The sequence below is a fragment of the Mauremys mutica genome, chromosome 4 (assembly GCF_020497125.1).
Source record: "Mauremys mutica isolate MM-2020 ecotype Southern chromosome 4, ASM2049712v1, whole genome shotgun sequence".
NCBI classification, from domain to species: domain Eukaryota; kingdom Metazoa; phylum Chordata; order Testudines; family Geoemydidae; genus Mauremys; species Mauremys mutica.
The window spans coordinates 38,208,449-38,221,283 of NC_059075.1; the positions used below are offsets into that span (position 1 = coordinate 38,208,449).

At 39.2% G+C, this 12,835-nt stretch overlaps 1 protein-coding gene across 4 annotated transcripts in view; it reads left to right on the forward strand.

Moving 5' to 3' along the window:
- Positions 1–12,835, forward strand: part of CEP128 (centrosomal protein 128) — a 437,566-nt gene that overhangs the window by 89,316 nt on the left and 335,415 nt on the right. For all 4 annotated transcript variants that reach the window (XM_045015395.1, XM_045015394.1, XM_045015396.1 and 1 more), the window contains exons 9-10: positions 9,402–9,488; positions 11,641–11,715. In XM_045015395.1, coding sequence (XP_044871330.1) covers positions 9,402–9,488; positions 11,641–11,715 — 162 coding nt within the window. The remainder of the gene's footprint in view (positions 1–9,401; positions 9,489–11,640; positions 11,716–12,835) is intronic.

The following is a 12,835-nucleotide window of genomic DNA, read 5'->3' on the forward strand; positions in this document are numbered from 1 at the left end:
GATGGGGGTGCCCTTCGTTGCCCCACAGTTGTTGGTGTCTTTAGTCTTGGATACGTCAAACATATGGTGGGGAGTCCATCTCAATACCTCAGGACTCGGCCTCTGGTCCTGGGAAGAATTCTCTCTTCACATAAACATCAGGGAGCTCATGACAGTGTGACTGGCATGCTAAGTGTTTCTTCCCTAAGTCTTAGGCAAGGTGATTCAAGTTCTGAGAGACCATACAGCGGTCATGTTCTATATCAACAAGCAAGGAGGGGCTCAATCGTTTACCCTGTGTCAGGAAGCCATTGGTCTATGAGACTTCTGTGTGAAACACTCCATTCATCTTGAGGTTTCTCATCTCCCAGGAGCCTGGAACATATTGGCGAATCATTTCAGTTGGTCCTTCTCCTCTCACCACAAGTGGCGTCTTCATCCAGAGTTCATCAGTGTCATCTTCCAAAAGTTGGGGCCTTCTCAGGCGGACCTGTTGCCACCAGGCAGAACAGAAAATGCCATTAGTTATGTTTGCTGCGCAGGCTCCCTGTCCAACACCTTCCTGCTCTTGTGATCAGACTGACTACTATATGTCTTTCTCCCAATCCCCTTGCTTCACAGGGTTCTTCTGAAAATCAAACGGGACAAGGCAGGAATCTTCCTAATAGCCTCAGAGTAGCCATGCCGGCATTGGTTTGGCATGCTTCTGGACCTCTTGGTAGCAGTGCCACTCTCGCTCCCACTCTACCTAGACTTGATTTCACAAGACCATGGCCGGTTGCTTCACCCAAACATTGCTTCCCTGCACTTGACTGCATGGATGCTTCATGGCTGAACCCTGAAGAAGGCCTGCTAGGAACAAGTTCATCATGTCTTGCTAGCTAGAAGGAAGCCTTCCACAAGGGCTACCTACTTGGCCAAGTGGAAGCGTTTCACTTGTTGGGCCTCTGAACGGGATCTCTCTCCTTCTTGATCTTCTCTTCAGTTGATCTTGGATTATTTGCTCCACCTAAAGCAGCAAGGTCTAGCACACTCGTCTATTAAGGTTCATTTGGCAGCCATCTCAGCCTTCCACCCTGCAGTAAATGGCATATCAGTGTTTTCTCACAAAATCATGGTCTGGTTTCTCCAGAGGTTGGAAAGACTCTGTCCTCAAGTTTGCGAACCCCCTCCCCATCCGCCATGGGACTTAAAGCTGATCCTATCAAGGCTTACTTTTGAGCAGTTAATGTTGTGCTCGCTACTATTTCTCTCCTGGAAGATTGCCTTCCTAGTGGTGATTACCTCGGCCAGAAGAGTCTCTGAGATCAGGGCCCTTATGTCAGAACCACCTTATCCCGGTGTTCTTCAAGGGCAAGGGCCAACTGTGCCCATATCCAGCTTTCCTGGCAAAGGTGGTGTCACAATTCCACAACAACCAGGTCATCTTTCAACTTCTCTTCTTCCCAAAACCTCAAAAAACTTTGAGGAACAACTGCTTCATGTGTTGGATGTTAGGCAGGCCCTCAACTTTTATATTGAGAAGACTAAGCCTTTCCACAAATCCACACAACTCTGTGTAGCAATAGCAGAAAGGATAAGCAGGCTACCTGTGTCAACCCAAAAAATCTCATCCTGGATAACTGCCTATATTTGGGCTTGCTACGAGCAGGCAAGCATCCCGCCTCTGGCCATTGTGACTGCTCATTCCACAAGAGCCCAGGCATCGTCAGCAGTGTTTCTTTTGCAGGTACCAATCCAGGACATCTGCAGAGCCACAACCTGGTTGTAGGTTCGTATCTTTGAATCCCACTATGCCATCACCCAACAGGCCTAAGATGATGCCAGTTTTGAGAGAGCAGCGTTGCAGTCAGCACATCCATGAACTCTGAGCCCAGCTCCTGGGGTATTGCTTGTGGATCACCTAGGATGCACTGGACATGAGCAAGCACTTGAAGAAAAAATGGTTACTAACCTTTTGTAACTGTTCTTTGAGGTGTGTTTGCCACATCCATTCCATAACCCATTCTCCTACCCTCTGTCGGAGTTACTGGCAAAAAGGAACTGAGAGGGTGTGGGTTTGACAGTGTCCCTTATACCCGTGCATTTGCGTGCAACTCCAGAGGGTGCTAGAGCCAACCCAATGGATACTAATAAGGGAAAAATCTCTGGCAACAGTGCATGCAGCGTACACACACCTAACATGGAATGGACATGAGCAACACATCTTGAAGGACAATCGTTTCAAAAGGATAGTAACCTTTTTTTGCTACCTATTCTAGCTCAGGCTAGAGATAGAGGCATGTTTTTATACCACAAAGCCAGGAGTACAGTTTTGGATCAATGGTCAGAGTTTTCCGTTCTTCTAACAAGTGCAGTGGAGTAGGAGGCCCAATGGCATATTCCTTTGGTAGCAACTTGCAAGTTTGGTTTTCTTCAGTCCCTTGTAAATGTAATACTCTTTTGGTTATTCCAGACACATCTTTTTTTCTCACCTAGCTTTAAATTTATATAAATATTCTGAGTTATAAAATAATATTTTATTTGGCCCAAATGATAAGTGGTTTACCTGCTTATTGTGATAATCTCTTCTCAAATTGCGTTTCAGTAGATGACATAAGAACTTTCTAAACTGATTCTACCAACTCCGCCTTAAGGAATTCTTTCACAAGAAAGATGTCACTACCCACAACTATCACATCCCTACCAACAGTCATATAAGAAAAAAGAATCATCTGTCTGGACATCTCCAGTGGACAGAACCACACATTAGATCATTACATTGGTTGCTTCAGCAAATAAATAAATAAATTGTGAAATCCTCAACCAACATTACATTCACCACAATCTCTCCACCACCAAAAGGATTTCTATTCAGCCCCTGAAATCCAGCCACCAGGTAGTGATTGAACCAGCAGACAATACAGACACCATCATAGTCCTCAAAATTCATTCATCTCTTTGTCACCCACAACATCTTTACATTTTACAACAAATACTTGTCCAAACCATGGGAACAGACATGGGTATTAGGATGGCTCCCCAATATGACACTCTCTTCATGGGCCACCTCAAGGCGGAATTTCTGGAAAAATGCACACGAAACCAGCAATATACATGAGGCACATCAATGATAGTTTACGTCATCTATCCAGAGGAAGAAAATATCTCATAGATTTCCACCACTATATCAACAACCGCTGCCCATCCATCAAATTCTTTCTAGAACACTCCTTTATCAGCATCACCTGGACACCATGATCCGTTTCAACAATGAAACCTACAAATGACTATACAAAAGAAACCCATGTATCACCACACTTACCTTCAGAGATCCAGTAATCAGCCCAGCCACACTAATAAATCTGTTATCTACAGCCAGGCACTCAGCTACCATAGAATTTGTGAGGTAGAGAAAGTCTGGGATACATACCTAACCACACGTAAAACTGCCACACAAATACACTGGAAGAATCTGCTTCAGTAGAGGGGGAAAAGAATCCCTATTGATTGTACACCACTAGTTGTTACCTACCACCTTACACTAGAACCCATATGTGGTATCATCAAACAATTACAACCCATGCTTGATGGGGACCACAACTTTAAAAAATTCTTTCCCAAACCCCTCTTCTGGCTTCAAACAACCCCTACAACCTCACCAAGCTCATCATCAGAAGCAAGCTGTCCACAGACAAGAACACACCAACTCAAAGTGGCACCAGCTCCTGCAATAACAACAGATGGAAAATCTGCAGTCATATCTCCATTGCTATGATGATCCATACCCCCACCCCAATACACCTTTTAAGATCCATGGGTCCTACACATTCCTATCACAACATGTGGTGTAACTCATCTAGTGCATCAGATGCTCCAACAACTGTTATCAGAGTAAACTGAGACACAAGGCCGTCCTTAGGCATATGCAGCTGCGTAGGGCACCCAAAAATTTGGGGCACCCCTGGGTCTTAATGTCCACCCACCTGCGCCTTCCTATCCTTGTTCTGACCCTTCCTGCAGGCTCCAGCCACAGCTGGCTGCTGCAGTCTGGTGAGTCTTCCTCCAGAGGGGATCTAGTTCTTAAAAGTGAAAAAGCCTTCCTGCCTGCCAGACTTATTAGCACAACATTGAAACTGTTAAAGAGCCATTCAAATGGTAATGAAGCCATTTAACAGGCATTTGCCAACCCCCAGGTATATACTGTCAGTTTCTGAATGTACTGACAAAAACAGTTGTGCATTATGGTAATATTTACTCAGAACATGTTACTCTACAGGACCTTAGTTTAAAATTTGCTTTAAAAATATTTCATTAGTGTGTTGCTGAAGATTATAAAATCATATCTCTAAAAAAAATCCTTGTATAGATTTTTAGATGCACAATCTGAGTATTCACCTTTAGCCTTAAATGTTTGGATCTTCAGCCATATAGTTTTTTTTTTTTTTAAATACTTCAAAAGACCACCCTTATCTAAAATATATATGCGAGCCCGGGCTGCTGTCGGGCATAGGGTCACCAGTTTAATAATGCTGCATAGGGCCCCATAAATCCTCAGGACGGCCCTGCTGAGGCAATAACTATGCTCTCAAAGGAACTCACACAGAAAAATGATAAAAGAAAAACACCCAGTTACTTGCGAGTGAACACTGTTCATAAGGTAATCACTCCACTTCTTACCTCTCAGTCCTTGACCTCAAAGGAAACCTGCACAACACCTTCAAAAGAAAGGCCTGAGAGCTAAAATATGTAACTCTTCTAGACACTAAAAAGCATGGACTTAACAGAGACACTGGTTTTATGGCCCATTACAAAAATTTGTGATTCACGTTACTGCCTGCTAATCCTCAATTGCCCACTTCATTGTAAGTGGTCTCCTATAGCACTTGTGAACCCCTTATGCTTAACAATTTGTCCCACCTTGTATTTAGCTCAGACACTCTAGTTACTTTCTCCAGACCTGAAAGAGAACTCTGTAAAGCTCAAAAGCTTGTCCATTCTATCAAGAGAAGTTGGTCCAATAAAAAATATTATGTCACCTACCTGTCTCTGAACTTATAACATTAACATGCAAAGATAACAAAATATTTGTTTCCATAAAAATCTTTTCATTCAAATACGCATGAAAAGGCCATTCTTTCTAGCCCATACTCAGTAAGAGTTGGCTTTACCTTTGTCAGAAAGAAGTAGGTTGAACAGAGCAAGGATAGCATTGTAATAAATAAAAGCAGTTGAATTATCAGAAGTTTTCAGATGCAATCTAGTGTGTGAGCCTTTAAGGTGATATTTTAAAAACTAATGGTCTGTCTGTCTGCTTTGCACAGACTTTAATATTCTGATAGTGGGGTTCATACAAACAGTTAGTTTGCCTAGATACAATTGACCAAATGTTCCCTTTCGCCAACTGTTTTGCATTTTGCTCTATTAACTGGTTGCCTAGTTGGTTCCACCCTGAAGTAGCTGCATTTGCAGTTGAAGAGATTTATGAGTATGAGAGTTCCTTTAATTTTCTTTATTTTAGTGTCACTTTCTTTTCTATGATTTTTAGCTCTTTCATATGCCTGTTATGTTTCTTTAAATTGAAATATTTATGGACTATTTATTTTTACTATACCAGGAAAATAAAATAGAGCAGCATATTTGTAATACCAGTGTAATACCAGTGCTTTTTAAAATTTTATGTTATTGCTGTTTAATGGCCTAAATATCATTCAGCACGTCAAGGCCGATTCCCCACTCTTGCACTTTGAGTGCAGAAGATGGGGGCCCGCAAGGATTTTAAAAATTAATACTGGCCACTCCAGGCTTGTATTAAACTCCCGAGATTACAGCTTTTCTCTGACATTGGCTTGGTAAATGCTGCCACCACCCAAAAGCAAAACTCCTTTTGGAACCAGAAAGGCGCACTTGTGAATTCTTTCCTGTTCTACATAGGTAATTAAGGAAAACTGTATTAAGTAATTGAGACATAGGGGCAGAATGAAGTTTACATATTTAGCTTTAGCTGAGACATTTAACATTTGAATGCTTAACATTGCATTAACTTAGTCTTTTGTCTTCAAAGTCTATGTGCAGACATATATCATTATGGCAGCATTTGAAGCAGTTATCCGTGCAAGTGGTAGACCTGGAAATTAATTTTTTAAAATTGTAATTTAAAACAAAATTAGAAGAAAAGTATTTTTAGAGAATATGTAAATGTGAGATTTCAGATTCATCAACTTCATGTTTACATTAGCGTAATATTCAAAAATTTGAGTTGTTTATAATGGAAATATGCAAATTTAAAGAAAAACTGTTATTAAATATTTAAATATGCCCCAGGGGCCTTCCATTAAGGCTCTAAGCTGTTGCTGTAATTTTAAAGCATTTTAAAGACAACATGCATATCAGATCAGGGCATACATTGCTTTATATCTTAACCACTTTAAAGTAAAAACAAACTATAAAGGGCAAAATAATACATAAGCTCCTATTTTGCTTTTGCTTTGTTTTGTACTTACTATGAGTTTGTGGGATGAGTATGCAAATAAATAGCATCATATAAATGAGTGTTATCCAAATAAGCTGCATTTTTATGAAATGCTGTGAATTGCACAATACCTAAGGCTTTACATAGCATAATTTTCAGGATCCTAGCTCTCTTGTAGATCAGTCAGTTTTAGTATCTAATGCCTTATGCTTAACTATCTGTCCCACCTTGTATTTAGCTGTGACACTCTGATTACTTTTTTCAGACCTGAAGAAGAGCTCTGTGCAGCTTGAAAGCTTATCTCTTCCATTAATGAAAGTTAGTCCATTAAAAGATATTACCTCATCCACTTTGTTTCTCTCATATACTGGGACAACATGGCTATAACAACACTGCAAACAACATATCTAGTATCTTGTCATTTTTGTTTCAGAGGAAATAGAGAGGAGGAAGTTTTGGACTATAACCAGTGGGTAGACTGAGTTCAATGACACACACAACCATATTTTGAACGTTCTCGGAAAAACTATGTTTTAGGAAAACCAGTTGTCCCTTTTTATAGTGAAAACCCCCACAGGAAAACTTAAGTTTCTCTTTTAGAAACAAACCAAACATGCACACACATACACTTGTCTCTGCAAAGGCAAGAGTTTACCCTTAAAACGTCACAATTTTCTGCGATGAAAATTAGGGAGATGTTGGTAGTGTTCTGAGTAACCTCTGGGGAGGAATGGCAACTTCTGCTCCTCTCTCATGTTGACTTCTCCATTAATATAGCTTTTATTATTTAATTTTTATTTTTAAAAAATACAAAAAACATACCCACAGTTCAGTGATGGCACATTGAAATGACCACAGCAATGCAAGATTCAGAATTCATTTGAAACATGATCAGGAAACAAACCCTTTACTTTATGTACAATAGAAAATAAAGTGTATTTCTTTAAAACTTTTGTAATAATTGATACTATTTCTAATAATACTTTACACTTATATTGTATCTTTTTCCTAGGATGGGTTTTTAATACATTCTGAATCTCACTGTGTGTAATTTAACATTTGCTTTTTGAAAATATAAAATGAAAAAGCTATATTGTTGCAATGTTATAGTTGACCGAACTGTGTAAATATAAACAAATCCATATGTTACAGGGTGTGCCTCCCCTGTAGGGACCCCTGCTTGCCTGGGGTGGAGAGGAGCCTTGCAGGCACTCACTTCCTTCCTCCGTTTCCCTTCTTTCAGGGCTCCTTAAGAACTCCACACAGGTTCAACAAGGTATAAGACAAATCCCCCTGCTGGGATTCTACTTCATTAAATACAAATAAACTTAAAATCAGGTCTCTGTCCTAGGACTCAGGGATTGCATAGCCCTCCTCCTCAGGGCCTGTGATTCTCTGGGAGCTCCTCTCTAGTAGGAGAGCTATTCTCTCTGTGAATACCTCCCTGTAACTGAGCCTGATGGCCATTTTCAGGCTGAGGTGCTTGTTACTCAGCTACCTAGATAGGCTTCTTCCCCTTAAATTAACTTGTCATGGATAACCTCGGCCTGGACTCACCTTAAAGGAGCCATCGACCCTGTGACACTATAGTTGTAGATACTAAAGCTATCATAATTCTGTCTTGCTGTGTGCACTCATGCATGTCTGTATTTGTGTGTGTAACAGCATATGCAGTCTGAAGTAATGCACATGCACAAGGGAGTTGGGTTGTAACTGCTGCAGAAACCTTAACTTTGAACACCTAACTCTTGTGTGGGTTTGAACTCTTAAGTAGATTGCATGAACATATTTTTTAATTGATATATTGCTCGGTATTTATCAGCACTGACCCGGTCACCATTGTACCTAAGTATCTTTTTAATTGAAATACAACAAATTTAGTCTCCTTTCTCAGCCAGTAAAATAAATAGCTTGATTAACTCTCAGAATTGTTTTTATTTGTCATTGTGTAAATGTGCTTTTTTGAGTGAATGAAGAACTTTTTGAGGGAAAACTAAGTTGAAGAAATGAGCTCTTAAAGTGATGAAGTCCGTGATAATTCTTCTATCTTGTTGGAACAATTTTCATAGTTTAGATCCAGCTGCTGTGAAAATTTTGTTTCCACGTGCTCAAGCGTTCTACTGGTGGTCATCAGTTCCATTGTTCTGGTTGTACACAGCTATTGTAGGAGTTCATGGTCACTTTAGAAGGGCTTTGGATATGAAGATAGAGACCTTGAACTGAACTTTTCATTAGTTCCACAATGAATTCAGAAAGCAGATGTTTGTGGTAAACTGTTACTAAGCAGAATAGATACTGTATCTTTGGATTTTGTAGGAGGTAGAGTTTTAGATTGGTGTCTTCATTCCAAGATACGAGGTGAAATGATCAACCTTTGAAGTAATGAATATGTGGAACATTGTGGGCGGGTCTGTATTTGATAGGATAAAGTGCAGACATCTCTCCAGTGATATAGATAGAGGTGAGTATCTTGCCACTATTCAGGTTCAGCTTTAGTATCTAATAATGTTTCCCTTAGTACTGGTCATAATTAATGCAAGTACATAGTACTTGCTACTACCAGCATATTTTAGGTGGGGTAGTAGGTTTCCCATGTCAAAGAAAGTGTTAATATTTGTAGGGGAGCTATGCTTCTATTCTTTATCCATGCAGGAAAGGCAAGGGTTAACCTTTGGAGTCTGGAAGTTTATAGATTAGAAGGATGCCAAGGTCAATCTTGTCTCTGCACTCATAAGGGGTGTGTGTGTGCGTGTGTGTGTGTGTGTGCGTGTGTGTGTAAATAAATATCTCCCCCAGTAAGAGAGATTATATTGTTTTTGTTTAGAAATTTTAAGCATAGACAAAAATACTTATAACTTATATTTTTTTCTTAATAAATGTACCAGCTGATATTTTACATTTCAGTAGATTTTATAAATGAGGATTTGGTAACTCTGCTGTAATAAAATGCACAATATTTCCCCCCTTTAAGGCTTTAAGGAAACGAGATGCTAAAGCTGATGAAATGGAAGGACTAATGAAAAATAAACTTTTGAAATCTGAAAATGAAAAGAGTAAAGTAAGAATTTAATTTTCTCTTTTTTAAATTATTTTTTAAAATCAGTTTTCAGTGTAGTCTTTTTCTGTTGTGATCGTTTCCAACTGCTTGTGGTCTAGAACAATGTTTCTCAACCTTTTTGATACTAAGGACTGGCTTGCTGCCTTCCTAAACTGTGTCAGGGAGATCTCAGGGACTGGTGCTGGTTCACAGACTGTCATTGAGAAACACTGGTCTAGAATGTTCAGTCTCTTATGTTTTGTTTAAGGCCACATCTTGCTTCTTTTGTAAGAGGCAATAGCAGTGTGAAATCCTGTGTTTTTAGTTTTTAAAAACTTTTTAGCACCATACACTGCAAAGTCGGCCAAAACTGAACTCTTCGACTTCCCTCCAAAGCCCTCATTTCTACCCTTCTTTTTTGTTATTGTTGACAACACCAGCAACCCCCCAGTCAGTCAAGCCTGTAGTTTAGGGATTACTTTGACACTTCCCTTCACCTTGCCCCACACAGCTAAACCATGTACAAAGTTATTGGCTTCCTACTTCACAACAACTCTAATATCTGACATATTCTTTACGTCCTTGCAGCTCACTCTCTCATCTGGATTATTTCCCATTTTGATTATTAAAATCTCCTCTTCCTCTTCTTGGCCTCTCTGAGACCCATATAACTCTCCTACAGTCCATAGAAATGCTTCTGTTAAGATTAGCTTCTTTGCCAGTAGTTTTACCATGCCACCCCTTTTTGTATCTCTCCACTGGCTACCCTTTCTCCACTGCATAAAGTTCAGATTTGTTATCAATGCCTTCAAAGCTTTGCTCTTCCCTGCTATATCCACCCATGTATTGTTTCACATTCTCCTACCTACTCTGCTCTGCCATTAATACCAGGCTTGTTTGCCTATTTATCAGCTTCTCTGATAAACCTTTCTGTGCCACCCTCCATGCTGCCATTTAGGCAAATACAATTTTCTCTATCCAAAAATAACTTTGCCTCCAGAGAGGGTCTCAATAGAGTAGTTACAGGGATGAATTAACTGCACCATACACTGAAGATTAAATGCATTAGTACTGATGGAAATTGAACATCCATTTGATTTATTATTTCTGGTAGTGCCCATAAAGTGCTAGCTTCTCCTTCCCATCATCATATTTAAGGTAGATATTTTAATTGCATAGAAGTCTGGACACTTATACTTTACATTTTCAGGCTAGTGTTTTTTTTTCCTCTTCTGTATTTGAAACATTAGGAGCAGAGTAACAGGAGTAATTAAACCCAGGTTTCCATCAGAACGTTGCAGAGCACTGTCAGTAGACCATCAGGCAAAGCATCAACTATATGCACTTTTTAAAGTTTTTATAAATGAAGCATGCAGCAACAAGAATTTTTATTTTTAAAAGTCATTTTCAGATAATATAACACTATCAGTCTATTACCTTTCAGTCTAAAATGTTACACTTTTCTTCTTGGCCCTGGAGCAGTACTTTTTTTGAAGCTTGACTAAAAACAATTCAGCATTTTGTTGTTATCTACCGCATAGTATGGAATTGCACAGTCAAGGTAACAAAACAGTTTAATGACAACACGAAGAGAAAAAAATGGAACCCCTTCCCCCACCCTCGGTCTTTATTTAAAAATGAGTATCATATTATCTCGGACCAAGTTCTGTTATATATCAGTCATTATTCCATAGTTATTGTGTGGTATGGCTAAAAGGCAGAATTAAAATGGTTTGAGTGCCCTACCTGTGCATTTTCATATTTTAACATGTTTGGATTTCTTTTAAACATAATCTTTTACTCTGAATTTCCCGAGTTTTTAATTCTTATTTTTTGGATAATTGTGTCATCTTTCTAAAGCAATTTATCCTAAATTAGTGATATGTGCTCTCAGTTTTAACTCCCATTTTAACATTATTTTAGTTTGGGAATGCATACGCCATTTTGTAGCTACAGGTGGTAGTACAGAGTTTATATGAGATAAATGATTATATACTGCATGATACATTTATAAACTGTATCGTAATAATTGTATAACACAGTTTGCTTTACATGTTCAGGGTTAGAAGTATAAGAAATTATTTTTAAATACAAGTTTAGTTTTAAATATTTAAAATATTTTAGTACCAGGATGAATGTGTAACTTTCTCATCATCCTTAATCAAATTATAAGCTTGAGCAGGAGTTGGAGCGGTCCCAGAGGAAGTTAGATCAGTCAGAAGACAGTCGAGAAGCTCTCCTGCATCAGGTAACAACTTTCATGACATGAAAATCCTCCTCCTTTCATATTAAGCTAGGCTTGAGCCTGTCTCTTTTATCTTGCTGTCAGTTACTCTAATAACAACATTGTTTGGGGGAGGAAGGAAGGAAGGAAGGAAATGTACAAAGCAATGCCTACTAGACTGATCTACATAAGAGCATATGAAAAATGGGAGCTTCTCAGCATTAAAAATAGTCACTAAAGCCATTCCTTCAATGGCATTATGTCATGTTCATATTTACCGAAGCTCCTTCAGTGTCTAGTTTTGGTGTGTGTTATAAAAATAGACTGGATCAAGAAGACAAACTGTTCCCGAGAGCTTCATTTGTTGCAGACATCCAGCTGGGGGATGAAGAAATATATATAATACATTATGTAGGCATTTGCATTTCTAAGTGTCTCTGAATGCATTACTGTCTCAAACACACTTTTTTCTGTGTGTACTTTTTATCCTCCGGCTTTTTAAATAGTTGAGTTGTTTACATTGGATAAACACATGCACTGTTTTAGGTGCATTTCAGAGAGTGTTTTTGCATATTGTGTATTTGTAACTGTTCTGTGATATGCAGTACATAGTATTGTTAATAGTCAGTGACTCCAGACATCAGAGTGGTATAGAAACACTTGCTACAATAGAAATATAGTAAAAATACTATGCAAACTGTCTATATTTGGGCCTGAACAAGGCACACTGAAACTGTTGAATCTGAAAGACCCGGGAATCCAATATAGCATCAGAAACAATGAGGAGTCCGGTGGCACCTTAAGAACTAACAGATTTATTTGGGCATAAGCTTTCGTGGGTCAAAAACTCACTTCTTCAGATGCATGGAGTGAAAATTGCAGATACAGGCATAAATATATATTGGCACATGAAGAGACGGGAGTTACCTAACAAGTGGAGAACCGATGTTGAAGGCCAATTCAGTCAGGGTGGATGTGGTCAACTCCCAATAATTGATGAGGAGATGTCAATACCAAGAGAGGGGAAATTGACTGGACTTCTACATAGAGTGCTTCCGCAGATGTGCGCAGGCTGAAATTGTGAACAAACAGCATCACTTGCCCCATAAATTCAGCTGTACAGAACACAATGCCATCCACAGCC